Here is a 23,235-nt window from a genome sequence, read left to right as displayed (position 1 = left end):
CCCGCCATTCACATCTAAAGTATTTTTTGCTCTCTGAGCTGTATGTGTACGAAAGGCAGTAGGTAAAGTCGACAAAGGAGTTTGTACCCTTGCTGAGCAGGGGGCTTGTGTGATTCACTACACGACAGGCATCCCTGTGGACAGCTAAACCTAACTGGCTAGGGCGTCGGGGGCCGAGTACGGCAACCGGGAGAGACAAACAGTCTTCTCTGTTTGGAGTTTGGTTTCCACGTTAGTGTATTGGAGGCGTCCGGGTGTACCGGTTTGCGAACGTGAAGTTGGCTGGAACATGTCGGCCTTTGAGAAACCTCAGATTATCGCCCATATCCAGAAGGGCCTCAACTACACGGTGTTTGATTGTAAGTGGGTGCCGTGCAGCGCGAAATTCGTCACCATGGGCAACTTTGCGCGGGGCACCGGCGTCATTCAGCTGTACGAGATCCAGCAAGGGGACCTCAAGCTGCTCCGGGAGGTGGGTGCCAGGTCGACACTGCCCAGTTCGAAGATCTGGGACTGCTCTTGGGGGCGAATGTGGGTCAGGGATGAGGGACTCTGCATTCTTTTCTTGCTAAAACCTTAGTCCAATGTCCCCCAAAGCACAGCTCGACTGCACGGGACTAGCAAAGCTGATCGCAGACTGAGGAATACTTCCAACGTAATAAAAACACTTGTGGTTCCGAGTCCTGAATCCTCTTTGGTGAGCTAGTTCATCCGTTCCCTAGCCGGCCACTTTCTCCAGCCACCCTCGCATCGCGCGCTCTCGGAAGCCCAGCGATGGGGAGTTTTATTAAGAAACAGGACGGGTAAGCAGGACCAAAAGTTTCAAAGATCTGTAGATCTGCAGCTTTTAAAGAGATTTTTTCTAAGAAAAATGGAACAGTATTGAAGGACATTAAACTGGGTGCAACAAGAAACCAAGTTAAGACTTGGTTTCTAAATTCGAGGCCTTCCTGGGCAATGCGCACTTGTTTGTGGAAGATCTGTTAATAGATCCATGTTAGTCAAATGTTCTTCGAAGAAGCAGAGTCAAAATAGCCACCGGGGTACCTACAGTGTAATTGAAAGAGACGACCTAACATATCTATTCTCTCAGCAAGTATCAGTATATTGTCTGGTATCCTAGGCATGTGAATGACAATGTCCCCACTCAATAGTTTACTTTTTAGTGGGAGACTGTTAAGTAGTCAAACCAACGGTACATAAATGCAAACCTGGACGAATTCTTTTAACATAAAGGAACACGTTCCCGTGAGCGTAAAAACAGGTTTGGGATGAATAGAAACTAAGCCAACTTTGAAGTAGAGATTTCCAAACCAAACAGCATGTTCGGAAACAGCATATTTGCAAGCCCAGCGATGGGAGAGTTTTATTAAGAAACAGGAGGGGTAAGCAGGACCAAAAGTGTCAAATATCTGTAGAGCTGCAGCTTTTAAAGAGATATACCCCTTTTTTTCTAAGAAAAATGGAATAGTATTGAAGGACTTTAAACTGGGTGCAACATCAGGTTTACAGGTTTTGTAAAGATCACAAGTGAAAGAACTATAGAATAATATTCCCTAACAATTTTATTTTAAAAGAGTTGATTTGGGCTGCCTGAAAACAAATAATCAGTCATAGTCAGCTGTTTAGGGCTGTAAACCCTCAAAAACCCTAGGTCAAAGTAGACATCAGGGAAGATTGAGAAATGGTAGGTATGTAAAGCTATAATCTACATCATCCCACTTAGAATTTCTAGGATTGCTCGTTTTCTTGTTTAGTTTGCCCCTTCTAGCCAGGCATTCTACTCAGTTTCTAACCATGACTTTTTCTTTTCCACTTTTCCTTATGCTGCCACTCAACCCCCACTTACCTGTTGCTATTCTAAGGTTCAATTCAGATTATTTGATTTATGAAGTCCTTCCTGAACCTCATGCAAAGTGAGTTATCTTTATATTGCATTCAGTTGGTACTTAGTATCTCTCTGACAAATATATCATTCTGTCCACTTACTCTAATTAGATTGTAAGCTCCTGGAGAGTGAGAAAAGATTCCTAAGTGTGGTTTGTAAGGAACAGCCACTCAATAAATGACTTGTTGAAAGAACGAGTGAATGTATGTGTGTAAAAGGGTGGAACTTGGGAAACTTAGATTTTTTTTTTTATTATTAAACAGTTGGATTGATGGGTTTGAACAAATGAGAAACATTGGCAAGCTAAAAGAAACTTAATAGGAAAAAATACCAATCAGAACTCAACAAGAGAGCCTCAACAGACTTGTGTCTTTTTAAAAATAAGAATTACATAATTTGGGTACATTTCAGGAGTACACTTGTTTTATAAAATGAAATAGTACTCTTAGTTTTTTTCTACAGATTCTAGGGAATTCTAGCAAATTTTTAAAATTTTGCCTCAAGTATTATGCATTCATGATGGAATATTTTAAAAATATAGATAGGAAAAAGAAGAAAATATCACACATAATCTTAACCCTAGGAATAGCCACTTTTTATATTCTACCTGTATCCCCTGAGTCTTCTGATTCTACGGTAAACTATCTATTGAAAACCTCTTATTTCAAGGTCCTATGCTTAAGAAGGATGAGAGGTAATTGAAAGATGAGTACCTTCTCCTAGAGAGCCTACTGTCAAAAGTGAGAATAAATCAAATGCAAAAACACCTATAAGAATTCACTGTATTGAACTGTGATGATACAGTGGAAGAGAATATAGGCAATCACAGGTTCAGTGATTCCGCTTATGTGCATCGGGATCACATGAGTATGTTTTTGTTGTTGGGTGTTTTTTAGTGTATATTTTTAAAATCTTAGAAATTCTGATGCAGTAAGACTCTTAATTTAGACTGAGGTGAGACCTGGGACATCAGTATTTTAAAATTTCCACCCAGGTGACTCCAACAAGTCCCAGGGTTGACAACCATTGAGATAGTTGAATTATTTATTAAAACACAATGTTGGGGGCCTCCCCGGTGGCGCAGCGGTTGAGCGCTGGGTTGCGAAGCTGCCCGCAGCCTCTGCAGCGCCAGTTCGATCCCCGGCTGCTCCCCGGCCACCGGAGGAGGGTCCCACATGGCGCGCAGACCTCTCCTGCCGCCCGCTGCTCCCCTCAGCAGTGTGCTTCGGTCCTTCTGCCTGCTCTGCTCCCCGCTCTGGCTCTGGTGAATTCTCTCACCCTCCCGCGCTTCTGACTGTACCCAGTGCATGTATAAACAAAACAAAGAAAGAAAGAAAGAAAGAAAACATGCCTCTCTATAAAAAAAAAAAAAAAAAAACACAATGTTGGGAAGCATGCTTTATCCTGTCATTGTGCATCTACTTTAAATCATGTGCTCCAAAGTCAATGCATCCAAGATAAAAACCTGTGAAGGAAGTAAATGGGTCTTGTTGGTGTCTTCCTAACATTGTTACTAAGAGGCTAGATGGGAAATGCAGGTAGTGTATAATTGAGTTTGTTTCTTCACACATAGCTATGGGCATGGGCTTAAGGGTGAGCAGAATCCCTGTCTTTTCAAGCTTACAGGCAGGTGACTTTATCAGCTTATAAAGGAATATCTTTTTTCTAATTGGCACAAAGGACTGGGATAGTCCTGAAAAATAGAATCATAGTTAGGGATGTTTATACTTTAAAAATTAGTATTACATTAATAAAGTTCTGCTTTTTTAGCCCCTGTGCCACTGAATTCACTGCTTGTTAACATTTGGTTGACTAAACCTTTTAATGTTAATTAAGTAGTGCCAGGATGTGGAGGAGGAAATACTGACAAGCTGTACTAGACCTACCCACAGAGAGAACAAAAATAGCTCTCTTGGAATTATCGATAGTGGCTTCTTTATTCATGGTAACTTATTGTAGCACAGAAAACCAACAGCTAGGTCAAATAGGACCATTGTTGATGGTCATTTTCAGTATCATGTAACCAGAGTTATTAATATATGCTGATTTTCTTTGTGGAACAAATTTCACAAAATAGGTCTTTTTTTAATAACCAGTTGGTTTTCTAGAAAATATTTTCTTCGAGAAAAAAAACCTTAAGCAACCACTGAATTCTTTACATCTTTTCTTTTCCAAAGGTGAAACATTTCACAGAGGCAGGAAGGGAGCCCTTTTCTGAACTAGAAAAAATTAGCTTCATTCCAGTGTCCTCTTAAATTACTGTTACCATTTCCATGAATGTCTGAGGAAGGAGAAAATGCCTCTGCTCGTATAAGTCCATTTGCCAGCATAGCTCAACCCTTTTGAGGAAAGTGCAGCCTTCACTGCTGTTTATTTGTGAGGTTTTTAAAATGTATATTTTGAGTTTAATTTGATTCTTGTACAATAGACCACTAGTATCTGTAAATCTCTTTATATTTCTTTGACATGAGAAAAGAGAGCATGAGAGAACCCTAAATGTTTGTTTATGCCTTATAAAAATATTAATGAAGGTGAAAATCAGAGGACACAAATCTGAAAGTAACTGTAATTCACACCCATGCTGTTAACTTCGCTAGCCCTTTCCATTTCTTGGGTACTTCTCATGACTGAAGTTTATGGAATGGGAGCTACATAATAAAACGTTTATTTAACTGATGACATATAGGCCCGGAGGCAGCCTGATTTGGTAGAAAGAGCTTGGAGTCCACCTGGCTCTAGGAACCTTGGGCACATCTCTTGATCAGTTGAGCCTGTTTCCTCATCTGGATTGGGGTGTTCCAAACACTCAGCCTCCAGAGTGGTGTATGCTAGAAAGTGAAGGGGTGGTCTGGTCTAGAACATCTACAACAGTATCTGATCTATAGGTGTTCAATATATGGATGGCATTTTCATAATTGCATGTAAATGACACCAGAAACTACTATATGTCAGTGGTGGGGTGGGAAAACATGGTGGGAGAAATTAGAATGTGAATCCTGCCAGTGGTTTCTCTCCAGCTCTAGCAGTGAGAAGCGAATAGATGTTCACTTACATTTTCATTCCACAAATGTAGATTGAACAGATTAAGATAAGGACCCACTCTCACAGTGCTCACATTCTAAAAGGGAAGAGGTAGAAAATTGAAAATAATAAATAATAATAAAATAATAAAATAATTCTGTTGGTAAGTGCAATGAAGATTAACAGTGTAAGTCCTAGTGAGTTGGGGGTGTTGCTTCTGCATAGAGGGGCCAAGAGACTTCCGAGAGGAGGTGACATTTGATCTGAAATATGAGCTGGGAGAAGGAAGACAGGATCATCTGAGGGAAGAGTACTGAGAATAGTAAATACAAATGCCCCAAGGTGGAAATGTCTTCTGAGTGTCTGAAGAAGGAAAAGAAGGCTGCAGGTGTGGCTGGAGGGTAGTAGAGAGAAGGGGCAAAAGCAGAAAATGGGGTCAGAGACAGGCCTTCTCATGCCATTCTTGTGAGTCTGTGCCTCTAAGTGTGGCTACATTTTTCTCACCTTTAGAATCATATTATAGAGAGTTTTTGCCCTTTGTCAAAAAAATAATAATAATAAAGGGATATACAGTGGGAAAATAATAAAAGTGATAATATCTAGGATAGGGCCTAGCATGTCATAGTGTGGTTCTCAGTTTGGTTTCTTGAAGGCAGGGAATTTCAGATATGCTTAGGTGTCAGAATATCTGTACATGGTGATGATGTTTTTGGAGCACCATGAAATATTGGATAGTTCTTTCTACACAAGGAAGACATTTTTCAGTAAAAAAAAAAATGACTATATTACACATAGTCTAATTGTTACACCACTTGAAGTATCCAGAGACAGAGTATATGTTGCAGGTATCTTATGTGGGAGGGTCAAGTAGGAACTGATATTTGGGTTGTAAATTCTTTGAGGTCATGGCTAGTCTTTGTATCTTCTTTTATTTTTTTAATTTATTTATACGGGAACTGGGGTACGAGGCACCGGAGGGTGAGAGAATTCACCAGAGACAGAGCAGGGAGCAGAACAGGCAGATGGACCAAGGACACTGCTGAGGGGAGCAGCGGGCGCGGGCAAGAGAGGTCTGCTGCGCCATGTGGGATTCTCGCCAGCTGGCGGGGATCGAACCAGCGCCGCAGAGTCTGCGGGCAGCTTCACAGTGCGGCACTCAACCCGCTGCGCCACCGGGGAGGCTGGTCTTTGTATCTTCTTATGCCTACTTCATTGACTTGTATATGGTAGCAAACTCATTAATGTTGGATGATTGAACTGGACAAGTCTATGAAGCTCTAGGCTATAGTCTCATAGTCTATGATGGTCTTCAGTGAATTCTCTCAGCCACTTACCTTAAATAGTGCATTGGTGTATGCTTGTTTTACTAATATGTTTATATATAGTACTTATATATAGAATAAAAAAACCCTCAAAGATTGGCTGATCCATACTAATATCAGTGCCTTTACTACACACAGATATACAATCTCCATGCATTGAAAGGATTCCAGAGAGAATAGGAGAAAAACATTTTCAGTATGGGGCTTTTCAGGGAAAGCCATAAGAGTCACATAAACATTTTTGTTCTTGTAGCTATCTGAAGGAAGATCTTTTCTATGCTCTCATATCTGGCAAGGACCTTAAAGAATACCACTTTGCTGAAATTTTCATATTTGTGAACTTGTGGAAATGGTAGATTTTTCAGCATTTAAATGTCTTATTTAAAGCAAGATGAGAGGAAAGGCAAATTAAATGCGTTATTTTTGACAGTTCCATACTTTTAAACTATAGAAAAATTACTAAAGGAAAAGTGATTTTTATCAAAAAAAATGCTTTAATAGTGTTTTATATTATGTGCCTTATTTAAATCCCATAATTGAGCCATAAATATCACAGATTATAAATAGCTGCTTACATAAATAATGTATCTTCTTTCCCTTCCTTCTATCAAGATTGAAAAGGCCAAACCCATTAAGTGTGGAACATTTGGTGCAACGTCTTTACAGCAGAGATATTTAGCTACTGGAGATTTTGATGGAAACCTTCATATATGGTAAGATTATTTAATCAGTATTAAGATACGAGATAAGAAATTTCTTTGATAGTCTCAATACTATTCCTCTGTAGAAGAGAATTCTAATTTTAAAATGTTTCTTTTCTTGTTCAATTTTAACTTTCTAAAAATGTCAGGGTAATCTTTTAATGTATATTTCTAGATTTCATTCATCAAACTCTTATTTTAAAATACTAACCTTTTTTTAGATTTCAAAATCAAATTTTATTGATTTGCTAGTCATATAAATTTGGGGGCTACAGTTTCACCTTAACATGTGCACGTGCTTCACTCACAGTCTCCCAAAGCCCCAGTGCCATTATGCTATCACATTTACCCCCTTCCCCTACTTCCCCCTGCATCTCCTCTGGTAAATACAGTATTTTTCAGAATCTAGAGTTGTTTGGTTGTGTTTGCCAATTTTTTTTTCTTGGTTTATTTATAATCCACAAATGAATAAAACAATCCAGTAACTGTCTTGCACTTTCTGATATATGTCACTTACCGTGTCTCCTCAGGATCCAGCCATTTTTCCCAAAAGGCACTATTTCATCTTTTATACTTTATCTTAGACAAAAGGCTGAGAGACAATCTATTTCCTCTTTTTAATATCTGCATAGCATTCCATTGAGTGTGTGAGTATGTGTGCATGTGTGTATACATCACAAATTCTTTATTCTTCTGTCTGCTGCTTGTCATTTAGGTTGGTTCCATGACTTGGTCATTGTGAATAATGCTGCTGTGAACATAAGTGTGCATAAAACTTTTCACATTAGTATTTTCATATTCTTTGGATGAATAACTAGGAATGGTACTGCTAAATCATATAGTATTTTCATCTTGTTTTGTAGGAATCTCCATACCAGTTTCCTTAGAGGTTATGCCAGTTTACATTCTCACCCAACAGTGAATGAGTATTTCTTTTTGTCCGCATCTTCATCAGCTTTTGTTGTTCCCAATCTTTTTGATATACACATTCTCACAGGTGTGAGGTGATATCTCATTGTGATTTTGATTGGTATTTCTTTTATAATGAGTGATACTGAACATTTTTTCGTATGTTGTTGGCCATATGGTATGTCCTCTTTAGATAAGTGTCTATTTAGACCTTTTGCCTGTTTTTTATTGGCTTATTTGTATTTTTATTGGTGAGTTATATTAGTACTTTATATATTTTGGAAATTAACCCATTGTTGGACATGTGATGGGCAAATATCTTCTCCCAGGCATTGGGTAGCCTTTTTGTTTTTGTGATAGTTTTTTTTTTTTTAGATGTTTGACTAATATTATCAATATTTATTTCCATAAATGCTGTTTGGTGCTAGCATTTAACATTCTGCCTTTGTAAATAAAGAGCTATAACCGTCCACTTTTAAAAATGCAATGTGTGACAGAAAAATTAGATTTTGTTTATATTTCACCAAGTCATTTGGCATAAGATAGTGACAACATTGAGTTTTTGTTTCTTTTAATTTTTTACTCTGGAAATCCCAAGTTAAAGTTAGTGGCTTTTTTTTTTCCAATGCATTAGCTAACATCTAATCTGTTGTTTAGGAATTTGGAAGCTCCAGAAATCCCAGTATATTCTGTAAAGGGCCATAAAGAAATTATAAATACTATAGATGGTGTGGGTGGACTTGGAATTGGGGAAGGAGCACCTGAAATTGTGACTGGCAGCCGAGATGGTAAGTCACTCTATATATTTTAATTTTTTTAAGCTAAATCTTTATTTAACAGTATATCCTCTCCCTATGAAAATCTTTGGTAATATTGACACCCCAGTCTAACATCCTCGTTTGTTTTTTTTGTTTTTTTTTTTAAGATTTACTTATTTATGCGTACAAGAACTGGGGTGTGGGCCAGAGGTACTGGTGGTGAGAGGATTCACCAGAGACAGAGTGGGGAGCAAAACAGGCAGATGTACCGAAATACTCTGGTGAAGGGAGCAGCAGGCAAGACAGGAGAGGTCTGCTGCGCCATCTGGGTTAGCTCCCTGGCTGGGAATCAAACTCATGCCACAGTGGCTGACGATAGCTTGATAGCACTGAGACTTAACGCCTGTGCCACCAGGAAGGCCTCATTCACCTTTCTTGCTAGCTGTGTTTGATTATATATCCCTCAATTATTTGAGAGTTTGGGTATTGAGAGAGAGAGAGAGAGAGAGAGAGAGAGAGAGAGAGGCATGGAACTTACTGTTTTAGTTTTGAGCTAGTTCAAGTACTAAGAACCATAGTTTCTTATGAGCCTTGAAGGATTTCAAATTTCTTTACAGGGTTTTGAGGCAGCTGATGATATAATGTGGGTGGCAGCATTTCATTTTCTTTTTTAAAAAAGCAGAATTAGTACTTGTGAAAATTGTCATATTGACAGCTGGCTGAAAACTGAAGTTTTGTGATCCTTCCACAGAGCATTGTAGAAATCTTCAAGGGCACTGACCCTACTTTGCCACCATGTAGTGACTACCATGGGACAGGTCTTTGGTACCAAAGGTGTTCTGAATGATTGTAATCAGAATTTTGCTCGTCATGAGGGATAGATTATTTAGTTGATTTGACTATTTTTTTAATGACTGCTCAAGACCATGTGTAAATTGTTTTAAAAGAAAAGTGAAATGGTTATTTAAGTGCCTGAGCTACTGAGGGTCTAAAGTGTGGACCCAAGAATGAACCAAGATGTACAAATGAAAATAGTGATTAACAGAATGTTGATAGAAACTGAGAAAGAGAATGCCTCAAGGAGTTGCTGAGAGATAAAATAATTAAATGTGGCTGGAAAGATCAATTGAAGGCACACTGTAGAGGGGTTATTAAAGAAAAGAGTTTAGAATATATTACTGTTAATGACTTGGTGGCAGAGCCCTGGTACCTGACAGTATAAAGAAAGAGCTTCAACAAAAAATAAGAACATTCCTTGTGTAGCATGCCAGCCTTTAAGATTGAATTAGGTTGTAATGTTTTATGGTTTTATCTCTGACAGTAAAGCTTGAGAAAAATTAGGAATCATTTTCCAACATCCTTTTTTGTATAATGCTGTACTTTTTTCAGTAATGATATATACACTGTATTGATTTTCTATGATGTAATATTTTAATAAATAGCTCATGAGTACGAAAAAGAAAAGTCAGATGTAATTTTCTAATAGTTACCCAAGAATGGCTGTATTTTAGAAATCAATTTTGTTTTCAATCATAAAAGCAGTATGTAATATAGAAGGGAAACTAACATTTAATCTTTTACACTAGCATGACCATTAGAACATTTTTTCTTTCCAGTTTACATAATATATGTGTAATATATGTGTGTATATATATATATATATATAAATAAATAATATTATGTAAGCTCTCAGCAACTCTTTGAGGCATTCTCTTTCTCCAATGTCTATCAACTTTCTGTTAATCACTGTTGTCATTTTTGCATCTTGGTTTACTCTTGGGCAGCCCAGTCTTAGACCAGTAGTAGCTTGGGCGACCTAAATACCATCTCAATCTCACTTTTCTTTTAAAACAATTTCCTCATCATCTGGAGCAGTCATTGAAAAACTAGCCAAATCAACTAAATAACTATATAACATTCCATCCTATAGATGTGTCACAGTATCTTTAACCATGACCCTGATAATAAGCATTCAATTTGCTTTAAGTTTTTGTTTATTATTTTGGGAGAGTGACTTAAAAATAATGAAGAGGGCCTCCCTGGTAGCGCAAGGGTTTAAGCACAGCACTGTGGCAACTATAAACCAAAGACATTCTGTGGAGGGAGAAAAGAGAGTAGGATCAAAACAGGGGTGGGAAGAGGACAAGGGACCATGGTGATAGTTCACGGGTGAATGGGTGGTGGGAATTTCACAGGCACTATAACTGAGAAGAAAATGCATACATTGTACAAAAATGAAAAGTGATGTAAAAAATGTATAAAATTAAATAATATTTAAAAATAAAATAAAATAGATTAAAAAAAAGAAAAAGTGCAGCACTGTGAAGCTATCTGCAGCCTCTGCAGCATGAGTTCAATCCCCGTATGGCTAGGGAGCTACCCACATGGTGCAGCGGACCTCCCTTGTCTTGCCTGCAGCTTCCCTCAGCAGTGTATTCCAGTCAGTCTGCCTATTCTGTTCCCCACTCTGTCTCTGATGAATCCTCTCACACCCCCTCCCTGCACCTCGTCCTGTACCCCAGTTCTTGCATGCATAAATAAATAAATCTTTTTTAAAAAATGAAGAAATGAATATCATCATATATATAACTTCTTTGGAATGAGCATATTTTGTGTTGATCATAACGCTATAATAATACTATATAGTATGCATAATAAAATATACATAATACTATGTGTTATAGTACCATAATAATAATCAAATGTCATCATTCACTGTTGAATTTTAAAGTTATCAAACTTCCCAACATACCTATTTATGTTATCAGCTATAAGAGATGAGGTTGATTTCCAGCCATTACACAGCACTGATTTTTCCCTTTTTCCCATAATTTAATAAATAAAAATGGCACTTCATTTCAATTTGTGTTAACTCATTTCCATATTTGTGTTCTAGTTAATTTTGCTCGGAATTGTCAGTTTATATTCCTTGCACATTTAACTCTTGCAAACTTATTATAATATGAATCTTATCAATTTCTATGAGTCTTATAGAGTAGTAGAATAACCTCTTGTCACATTTGTGGGATATTTTATTCTCCTTAAAGCAGACTTTTAAGTAACCAACTTAATTTTATCCTTGGAATTATATCTAGTGAGATAGCTCCATTTTCTTGAGTTTATTATCTCTTTTAGGGATTTTTTGCCCTTTTCCGGTTTTTTCTCCTGTACTTGCCTTTTAGCCATTTTATTACATGCATTTGCATTTCTTCTTGGCAGTGACACCATTTAGTTAGTAGTCCTGTAATTTGCATTAAAATGAGAGGGTTGGAATTCAATTGAGAAGAATTATTTGTTAATATTTCCCTCTTCTCTATTGCCAAGGGAAATTAAACTTAATTGTCTATGAAATAGTATTCTAAAACGCCATGTAAGAAACCATAGATGTAAAAATTAGAGTTTATTCATTTGTCTAAGAAAAATGCCAATGATTATATGGCTTGTAAGGAAAAAAATTAAAATCGAAATGATACTGGTATTATTCTAAATAAAAACACTAGTTTTAGGCTCAAACAAAATAAGACATGGTTTGCATTACACAACATTTCTATTCTTGTCACTCATATATTGTTGATAACTTAGGAACAGTGGGGATTTTTTGTATATATTAATTTGGAAAGTAACATGGGTTATGTTTCTGATACTATTTGCAACTTGCCCAAATAGAAGTCAGTAAAATGTGAATATTTTTCAGATATTATAACATCTATAATATCACCACATATACGGAAGCCATAGGAGGAGAATGAAGACAAGAAATGCCATCATTCTTATTGACATTTTACCATCTTACTTTTATTTGTGATAGGAACTGTGAAAGTGTGGGACCCAAGGCAAAAAGATGATCCTGTTGCTAATATGGAACCTATACAAGGAGAAAACAGGAGAGACTGTTGGACCGTGGCATTTGGTAAATTATTGAAGATCTCTTGCACTAAACAGATCAGATGATAAAGTCAAGAAAGTTCTGATAGTTTCTTTTCATATTGTTTCGTGGATTATTCTGACAGTTGTTGTCAGCCTCAGGGTCCTGGATTTAAATCCTCATTGTACTACTTATGGACTCCGACCTCATCTGTTCCTTGATTGCTTTGTTTATAAAATGAAACTAGTAATACCAGTTCTATGAAATGGAACTAATAGCTAGTAATGGAACTATTAATGTCATTTTGAAGATTCAATAATTAGTACTTATTTAGGATTATGCCTAGATTATTAAGTGCTCAAAAATATTTGGTATTAATATGTACTTCTCTGTAACTACATGATATTGACCTACTTTGGAACCAAATGCTATTAGTGGGTCTGAGCAGAGCTTCAAATGCAAAGGGTCACCTAACAAATCTTACATTATACTCTACACAGAATATGTCTATTGTCTAGAAAATGGTTATGCCATTACAAAATTATTTCTTATACATTTGATAACTACATTCCTCTATTGAAATATTTTAAATGAATAATGACTTTGTGGGATTAATTGGTCATTGTTGAGCACCAACATTAAAATAACTTTGTTACTAAAGAATACGTGACATATTTTAAACCTCTGTTACTCCTTTTTTTAAAAAAATATAATCCTATGTAGATAAGACACTAAAGTGATATTTAGCTATATATATGCAAACTGTTTAACTTTTTATGTTACTTTAAAATTGAAGTGTTATTTAATCAGAGGAAAGTTTCAGTTTCCAGTTTTTAAAATAAATTATTATATGGGAATTACCTGTTTTTATATTATGAGCAATATATACAAACCTACTTTGAGGAAGAATTTCAAGATTAGTACTTAGAATCATCCAAAAATTGATAAAATAGGGCTTCCCTGGTGGCGCAGAGGTTAAGTCTTAGCACTATCAAGCGTTCGCCAGCCACTGCGGCATGAGTTCCATCCCTGGCCAGGGAGCTAATCCACATGGTGCAGCAGACCTCGCCTTCTTGGCCGCTACTCCCCTAAGCAATGTATTTCAGTCAATCAGCCTGTTCTTCTCCCCCTCTGTCTCTGGTGAATCCTCGCACCTCCTCCCCCCACACCTGTGGCTTAGACCCAGTTTTTGTATGCATAAATAAATAAAATAAATCTTTAAAAAAATTTTTAATTGATAAAATAATTAGAAAGTTATTACCTTTGGGTCCACCAATACCTTTTCATCTTTGACCTAGTTGACATAAATACAATCTTAAATGCAAGGCATTAAGTTAAAAAAATTGATCTGTTGATTTGACTGTTTTTATGACTGCCAAATATATGAAAAGTACTGTGGGCAGGCAATGATGAATCAGACTCATATTCTAGCTTCAGGAAGCTTACAGTTTAGTAAAGAAGACCTGCTATTTACATAATTATGGTACAATGTAGAAATGATAAAAAATCAAAAGAGGCATGGATAAACGCAGAAGGAATCCCATGGAGAGATGACTGGGAAGGAAGAACATTTTGACCCTAAACCAAGAATTTATAGGATTAGAACTACAGAAATTGGGAGGTAATTTCAAGCATAAGGACTAGGTTGAAAAGTGTCCAACAAAGTCTGTAGAAGGAAGGAAGTAGTGATAGGAATAGCCTTAGAGATGGCTCAGGGCCATGGCCAGATGGTCCAGAGATAGTGGTAAACCTTCGAAGGTTTTTGTAAAAATGAAGTAGGATCAGAACTTCAGAAAAATTAAACTGATGGCATATAATGGGAAAGATGAACAGCAGAAGGAATATGATTCTGAAGCTCTTGGCAGTATCCTAAGGAAGACTTAGGTTAGAAGCAATGAGACAGGGCAGAGGGGAATTGATCAGAAGATAATCTTATGACACAATAAATAGAATTTGGCAGATTTTTAAGCAAAGGGAACAAAGGCAGGAATAGGTCCAAGATGACTTGATTTTGAAGCTGATTGCGGGGCAAATGCTGTTTTAAGCTGGAAAAGTTCCATGTGGGTGGGGCATTATGATTCTTTATGGGCAGTGAGGAAGATAGTGGGATGAGTTTTGGACATCAGGAGTTTAAGATGCAGTTGTGTTGTCCAGAGAGAGCCCACAGTGTAAATGCAGGGCTAGGGTTTATGAGAAAGAAGGTATTGGGGACAGTGAACAAAAGCAATGGGACAAGATGACCAGAGAACCTACCATAGTTGCAAGGGCCTCTCAACACATTTTCCTTGGGAAGAGTATCTCCAAATAAATCCCAGGGTCCAAGCAGGATGAATTTAATCGCAGTGTACTACAAATTGTTTCAAGTTGCCTTACCAAAATGAGATCACAACAGGACACTATTTTGCAAAATAGCAATAAATCAGTTTTAAAGCTGTTTTATTCAAATATAATTCCTGCCAACAAAAGCAATGAACAACAGAACTATGTTTAAACCATAGTTGGCCTGTTTGTCTTTGCAGATACAATATAGAGAGAACTTTAGCTTTTCCCTTAGAATCAAATATACACTTTCACATATGGCTTTAGCACAGAATCGCAAACAATGAGCCTTTAAAAAAAATATTAGATACCAAATTAATAATCTTGCTATTCTGTTAGGAAAGGTAAAATGAGATTCCACCCAATGTGATATCTTTATCTGATTTGGTATAAGGTATATGTGTAGTTTCATAAGATTTTTTTCTACCTGTCTTCAAATAGCATACATAAAGATCTGAAATGTTGTGTGTTGATTTTCAGGCAATGCTTATAATCAAGAGGAACGTGTTGTTTGTGCTGGCTATGACAACGGGGATATCAAGCTGTTTGATCTAAAAAATATGTCATTGCGGTGGGAGACAAACATAAAAAATGGGGTAATGTCAATTGGGATTCCTTAGTTTCTCCGAGCATGTTTTCATCCATCTCCTCACCACCTTTGGATTGTGTTTTGAGGTTATAATGAAAACCAGGGATTCTCTCTTCAGAGAGTGAACACATGCCCTCATGTGGCATGACAATGCCAGGCAAGCCACTAGCCTCAGTGGCACATCACCACTGTGGGCCATGTAATGTGATAGTAAGATGAACTAGTAAGAGGCCCCTTTCTGCCAATGAAGCCTGAAGAGTCTCCCAGGTACTTTCAGATTTTTAGTTCTTGAGTTGTATACCTTCAATGGGGAATATAGTTCTGTCCTCTTTTCTAAAGTTAACCTTAGGGCCTCCCTGATGGTGTGGAGGTTAAAGTCTCCGCACTGTCAAGCTTTCGCCAGCCACTGCAGCAGAAGTTCAAGCCCAGGCCAGGGAGCTAACCCACTTGGGGCAGCAAACCTCTCCTGTCTCACCCGCTGCTCCCCTCAGCAATGTATTTCAGTGGATCTGCCTGTTTTGCTCCTCACTCTGTGTCTGGTGAATCCTCTCACTGCTACTCCCCTGCTCCTCCAGCTCTTATATGCATAAATAAATAAAAATAATAAATAAAATTAAGTCAACCTTAAATGTACAAAATAATTATGTAATATATATAAAAAATTAAATTATGGCTTTCTGAATGCATCTGTGGGATAAGGGAACTCAAGATGGTTTTGTTAATTTCATTAAACAAATTTTTTTATGGTTGAAAGTATGTGATACATTGGTTCAAAAATTAAATGATTGTTTAAATTTTTGCATTTATATGAGCTGATAATTTTAGCATTGTTTTTCTTAGTTTGAAAGACTTCCTGAAAAATAATTTTTAAAACATCAGTAATAAATATTCTCTCTTTTCAGGTGTGTAGCTTGGAGTTTGACAGAAAAGACATCAGTATGAATAAATTAGTAGCTACATCTCTGGAAGGAAAATTTCATGTTTTTGACATGAGAACACAGCACCCAACCAAAGGTTTTGCCTCAGTTTCAGAAAAGGTAAATAAGAAGGAAATGTCTTTCTATGAAGAAGACTGTTCATAGCTTGTTTAAGACTAATAAATAGAATTAGTCACCACAGTTCCTTCTAGGTGTTTCTATGAAGGGAGCTATTTTTAATTTATTCTTGTGGAGTCTTGACAAGTTTTTCTGTACAAAGAGTACCTTCCCAAAGTTGATCAATTTTAGACTCCTTGATTATAATAAAGACCTCATTTGGCTAGGAAGTTTAATGTGTGGCTTAGGAGCAATCACATGAAAAATAACTGATGTTAGGATCGCAGCAAAACCTACCCTGGTGTTTTCTAATAAATAAATATTTCTATTAATACTTACTCATCTTTCAAAATATCTCATATATATCATGTCATTTCATCACATTTTGTATTCCAGCTTGCTATATTAAATGAAACTATTTAAAGCATTAGTGGTTAGTACTCACACACATAAAAGCATTGTGGTTAAGTACATACTCAAAAATATTTATTCATTCATACATACATATATATTTTTCCTTTGCCTGTTCCTAATAGTATTTGAGGTCACTTAGAGGGGAACATACGGTATTACAGCATCAGAAAAACAGATGAAGAAAGCAAGGAAAAGGAAAATTCTTGATTAAAAAAATATGTCTGGAGTAAGGGGCTTACTTAAAATTCATGCTGAAACATCCTGTCATTTGCAAGAGTTGTGTTAGAAAGGTGACTCAGAGCGTCCTGAAGTATAAAAATAAGTGAATATCAGCTATAGATTTGTAGCTTCCATAGATTAAAATGTGTAGGTTGTTCAGTAAATAAAAATTCACTTCCTTGCTCATTTTCCTCCACCACAGATTCAGTAGCACGTTTCAAACCTTCATGTTTTATCTTAACAATAATCATTATTGTATGTAAATTACTGTCACTGCCTGATGAACTGAATTCTTTGCAGTACGATTATACATTGTGATATTATTGAATATTTTGTCTTTGTCATTTTAGAATATATTAATATCTATCAACAGTAGAAAGCACTTTACTAAATTGTTCCATATATGTAAATTGTAATATATTTCTCAGGATCTGCAAATTGTAGTTTTGTCTGCAAAATTTTTTGGTTATATTTTAGTTAATACAGTAGTTGCTAAGTGTGTCTGATGTATTTTGAGGTCATCTCCCCTCTTGCGTTTTGTGCTTTTATTAACTTCCAGAAGAAAAAGAAAAGTTTAAGCCACAAACCAAAATAAATTTAAACGATTTGAACCTAATCATTTGAGGACTCTGACACACTTACAAAATGTACATTTTAAGATGTTGTGTTTTATCTGCTGGTGTGAATTCTTTTAAAAAGACGATTAAAATCAAGTGTCAGAACTCATCAGTCACTAAAATGTAAAGTGCCTAAATGTGGCATGTTTTGAGTCTTTCAGTCTCATTGCTTCTGCATTCCTTCCTCCCTTCCTGCTTTCTTTGCCTGTCTGTCTCCCTTCAATTCTCCACAGTGAATATAGCACTGTTGGCAGAGATTTACTGGCTGTGTTAAGATGCTAACAAGTATTAACCTTCCTGTGGCTGGTTTTTATCTTTCAGTTTAATACTACTGATAAAGGCCCTTGCTTATTATTTCCATAAACACCATATATGTCCTCATGGTCCTTATTTTGAAGACAAGTCTAAAGCTGATGAATTAAAGATAAGGCTCAAGGAGCTTTAAGTTAAAATTCATTCTCTATATGGGAATTCAATTCTTCCCACTCAATTTTGCTGTGAACCTGAAACTGCTGTTTTTTAAGTCTATATTAAGAAAATTCAGGCTAACCTTTTTTTCCCTTTTGGAGGGAGAATGTTTTTGTATTTTCAGTTTCTTTCCCCCTCCAACTGAGCTGCAGATATTAAAATGTATAAAATCTATTTACATAATTTATGTGGTATTGCAAATATAAATGGATTTTTTAATCTAATACCATTTTTTAAGTTAGTAGAACTTTGTTTCAAAAGCAACTAAGAGAAATGATGCTTTACCTAATTTCTATGTACTTCTATAAATCTCAGCAATTATTATAAAAAGATACACTAGAAAGTAATTACTTGCATAAGATATGTTGAAAATATAGATGTGAAAATTCTTTAATTATAGGATTTGGTTTCTGGGGAAATTTTTATTCATCCGTTGTAAACCATTTGCGTGCTTCTCATCCTACATAGGCTCATAAATCTACTGTGTGGCAGGTCCGACACCTGCCCCAGAACAGGGAGCTCTTTCTGACAGCTGGGGGCGCCGGCAGCGTTCATCTCTGGAAGTAGTAAGTCTCTCCCAGTGCACATTGCTCCTTTTTAAGTTACCTGTGGGTGTAAAGTAGGATTAGCTTGAACTTTTTTTATTGTCATTTTTTTCTTCTTTGACTTAGTTCATTTTGAAATGATTTCAAATTTCATAGTTATTACATAAGTGTTATTTTCTCAGTGTTTTTTCCACTAATGTGCTTATTTTCTACTTAGTAAATACCAACTTTCTTTTGACACACTTAATTTGTCATTATAATTGTGTCTTCTTTATACTGGAATAGCTCAGGAATAGTTCTTTTTGTCGATTTGATATCATGGTTTTTGCTAGCTTATTATTTTTAGTATGAAAAATTTAACCAAAGACTTTGATCAGATACAATTGTCTAATCATTGGAACACTTCCTCTAGAAGATAGGAAAAGGGTGGGAATTCTTCATTTTAGAATCTGATAATTCACTTTCTCAAGTTCAAATAACATCATTGTGACAGAACCAGCCCAGAGAGCATGTCCCTGACTGGTCTCTAGGGAAGACCTTGTCTTTCTTTCTGCAGCTGTTGCTGGGCGCGGTGCTCTGAAGCTTCAGGGCCCTCAGGTGACAGGTCAGCTGCTTCTTGAAAAGGTCTGACAAAAGTTGGAAGTTAATGGTATTTCTTTCTCTAAACATGACTCAAGAAAAAAGATTTTTAAGAAAATCAACATAAGCCCATAAATGAAAGGTATTTAAAAAATAAAAATCATCTCACAGGTCTAGGATTTTCACATTTACAAAATACTTCTCTATTTCTTAGTTCCTTTTAGAAACTAGAAGCGGTACTGAAAAGTAGGGCCACAATTAGAAACACTTGTCACTCTTAGTTTAATTCAAAGAGTAGAGGGAGAGCTTGAAGAGTGCTGACAGAGGACCTGAGAGAGATCATTTGGAGCTTCCCTTTCCTGATGCTGTTGCCCATTGTTTTTTTGGTATTTATTTTCCACAGATGAGTGAAACCATCTGAAATCTGTCTTCCACTTTTAACTGATTTCACTCAACATAATCACCTGAAAACCCCATCTATTTTGTCCCAAGTGCCATCGGTGCATCTTTCTTCACAGCTGAGTAATATTCCATTAATATATTGATATGTTCCACCATTTCTCTATCCAGTCATCTGTTGAGGGGCACTTGGGTTGGTTCCATGATTTGGAAATTGTAAATAGTGCTGCTGTGAACATAGTTATTTTTAGTATTTTTGAAGTCAAAGTAGTGTATCATCACTGATACCTAGTAGGTTTTAAAAGACCTTCAGAGAAGTTCCTCTATATTTCACTGAAAACACATTGCCTTAGGGGGAGGGGTGTTTCTCTTTCCACTCTTTCAACTCTAAACCATATTGTATTTATGAGTTATTAAATCTTTAGCTCTTCCTATTTTATAAACTTATATTTTCAGCTGGAAGAAAATCAAATGTTGTTGGAGTTGCTTTTATCTTTGTTGAAGCAGTGGTATTTGGGTCTCAAATCTCTTGGCATTGTTCACCTGTGTTTTCTTCTATGTATTTTATAATTTCAGGTCTTAAATCCAAGTCTTTAATCCATTTTGAGTTAATTTTTGTATGTGGTGTGAGATAGAGGTCTAGTTTCATTCTTTTGCTTGTGGCTGTTCAGTTTTCCCAAGGCCATTTGATGAAGATACTTTCCTTTTTCCAATGTATAATCTTAACTCTTTGTCACAGATTGACTGTCCATATAAGTGTGAGTTTATTTCTGGGCCCACAGTTGTATTCCATTGGGGTCTGTGTGCCTGTTTTTATTTGAACACCATACTCTTTTGATTACTGTGGATTTGTGGTATAGTTTGATGTCTAGGTATATGATGCCACTGTTCTTCCTCTTGTTGGGACAGAATTGCTTTGGCTATTCTTGGAATATTTTGTGGTTCCATATAAATTTCAATAATGTTCTATTTCTTTGAAGAATGCCATTGAAACTTTGATAGGAATTGCATTGAATCTGTATATTGCTTTGGCAAAGTGGCCATTTTCACAATGTTAAATCTTCCAGTTCATGAGCAGGGAACATCTTTCCATTTCTTTGTGTCATCTTGTATGTCTTTAAACAATGCAGCACCTTCTCATGGAAATGGTACACAGAAGGTCCTTAGGCTAGGATCTGTATAGTGAAGCTGTGGGGTCAGAAACCCGTGTCAGTGTTCCATTCTGGAATTGTTCAGGAGAGATTCTGCAAGTGCTGCTTACTGCTTTTGTCTCTGCACGTAACTGTTTGTCCTAATGTCTAGCAATTTGAATCCAGAGAAGAACTATAATAAAAGTTTATGAAGAACACTGTGTAGGGCCTCTCCTGGTGGCGCAGCGGTTGAGCACTGGGCTGCAAAGCTGCCCGCAGCCTCTGCAATGCTGGTTCGATCCCTGGCCGCCGGCAAGGATCCCACATGGTGCGCAGACCTCTCCTGCCACACCCGCTGCTCCCCTCAGCAGTGTATTTCGTCAGTCTGCCTGTTCTGTTCCCCGCTCTGGCTCTGGTGATTTCTCTCACCCTCCCACGCTTCTGACTGTACCCAGTGCTTGTATAAATAAATAAATCTTTTTTTTTTTTATTAAAAAAAGCACTGTGGGGCCTCCCCGGTGGCGCAGCAGTTGAGCGCTGGGTTGCAAGGCTGCCCGCGGCCTCTGCGGCGCCGGTTCGATTCCCAGCTGCTCCCCGGCCACCGGAGGAGGTTCCCACATGGCGCGCAGACCTCTCCTGCCGCCCGCTGCTCCCCTCAGCGGTGTCCTTCGGTCCTTCTGCCTGCTCTGCTCCCTGTTCTGGCTCTGGTGAATTCTCTCACCCTCCCGCGCTTCTGACTGTACCCAGTGCATGTATAAACAAAACAAACGAACAAACAAACAAATAAATAAATAAAACATGCCTCTATAAAAGAAAAAAAAAAAAATTTAAAAAAAGCACTGTGTAAATATATCAAAGAATGCTAGATTAACCTGAAACTTTAATATTAAAAGAGAACAGAATGCTGAACAGAAATAATGTTGAAAAAGCTTAGTAGAACTAATAACCCTTTTTTATGAGATTTTGGGAGGAGGGAATTAAAGTGGAAATACGTAGTTTCTGGTTGCATACACTTCAACATTACAAAGATTCTTACAGTATTTTTAGTTCTAGTAATCAACTGAGAAATAAGTTATTGGAGTATGTGTATAAAAGTAAAATGATAATTCCTAAATTTCTCTTCTTACTACTGTGCTTTTGTTTTCAGTGAATACCCCGCTCAGCGATCCAAGAAAGATTCTGAAGGAGTAGAGATGGGAGTTGCAGGTTCTGTCAGCCTTCTGCAGAATGTTACATTGTCCACCCAGCCCATTTCAAGCTTAGACTGGAGTCCAGATAAAAGGGGCCTCTGTATCTGTAGTTCATTTGATCAAATGGTAAGAGTACTGATTATTACAAAACTCCATAAAATTTGAACTGAAAATTTTGGACTTAAAACCTTCCAGAGTAAACAGTCAGAATTTAGACCATGTTCTAGGATCCTCTGACCCTCGTTGAACAAAGTTGAATATAACTGATAGAAAAAAGGCCTCAATGCAAACTTCTGGACTGATTTCTCTCTGGGTGGGAAAGCCAAGCTCCATGTTTCTGTGACCTCATTGAATACAGGCTTGCTGCTGCGCATGGGGCATCGCCATTTCCCAGCCCTGCTCTGTTCCTCTCCTGCTGTTTCTAATGAGAAGGTGATACTTGTCTCTATCATATATCAAGTTTGTTTGGCATCCCCAGGTTTCATACTTATCATCATACTTGTGTTACATTTCAGTGTTTACACTGCTGAAGTAGGTGTCATTTAGTTTGGTTTTAAATGATTTGCCATGGTAAAACCACTGTGAATTAACCTTCATAAATATATTTTGAGAGATTTCCATGTCAGTAAGTTTCTTCTAAAAGCATTACTTTGTAAAATAACAGAATGACATGGTCTGACTAGATTTGGGTAACAGTTATTAGCAGTTTAATTCATTCATAAATTGAAATACTCTGACTTAAAAAGACCTCTTTTTTACTTAAAAAAACAAACCAGGATTTGCACTAGTGAGACTTTTGGTTGTTGGCTGTGTTTAAGTGATACTGAGATGTACAAGATTGTAGGGGGGGGTGGTGGTTTGTAGTTTGTTTTTTTTTTTCCAAATATTTTTATATGTTTTATGAATAAATTTGTTTTGGAAATCCATGGAAGCCTTGTTTCTTTTTTTTTTTTTTTTAACTTAACAATCATAAGCCAACACCATCAGTTCTTTTGCTTTATAAATGCTTGATAAGTCCCTCTTAACTCACTTTGATTCTTCAGTGTTCATTGCATCTCTAGCAAAGCTCAGAGGTAGGGGCCTCCCTGGTACACAATGGTTTAAGCATCAGCACTGTGAAGCAATCCGCAGCTACTGCTGCAGACCTCTCTTGTCTTGCCTGCTGCTCCCCTCAGCAATCCGCCTGTTCTGCTCCCAACTCTATCTCTCGTGAATCCTCTCAACCCCCACCAACCCCTTACCACACCTCTGGCCTGCACCCCAGCTCT

The 23,235-nt window shown here is 37.1% G+C and overlaps 1 protein-coding gene and 1 pseudogene across 1 annotated transcript; both read left to right on the top strand.

The window, feature by feature from the left end:
* The first annotated feature begins 170 nt into the window (after positions 1-170).
* DNAAF10 (dynein axonemal assembly factor 10) lies at positions 171-22,868 on the top strand. Its single transcript, XM_037527513.2, has 8 exons — positions 171-472; positions 6,844-6,944; positions 8,499-8,629; positions 12,408-12,509; positions 15,264-15,379; positions 16,275-16,409; positions 18,593-18,690; positions 21,925-22,868. The coding sequence occupies exons 1-8, from the start codon at positions 290-292 to the stop codon at positions 22,130-22,132; spliced, it is 1,074 nt and encodes a 357-aa protein (XP_037383410.1). The 5' UTR covers positions 171-289; the 3' UTR covers positions 22,133-22,868.
* LOC119259017 (transcription and mRNA export factor ENY2-like) lies at positions 9,382-9,877 on the top strand (annotated as a pseudogene).
* Positions 22,869-23,235: the final 367 nt, after the last annotated feature.

Source organism: Talpa occidentalis, unplaced genomic scaffold (assembly GCF_014898055.3).
Source record: "Talpa occidentalis isolate TD23 unplaced genomic scaffold, MPIMG_talOcc4v2.1 talOcc4.5, whole genome shotgun sequence".
Classification (NCBI taxonomy): domain Eukaryota; kingdom Metazoa; phylum Chordata; class Mammalia; order Eulipotyphla; family Talpidae; genus Talpa; species Talpa occidentalis.
The sequence above is the reverse complement of the archived record's forward strand: the minus strand, read 5'-3'. Positions and strand labels throughout refer to the sequence as shown.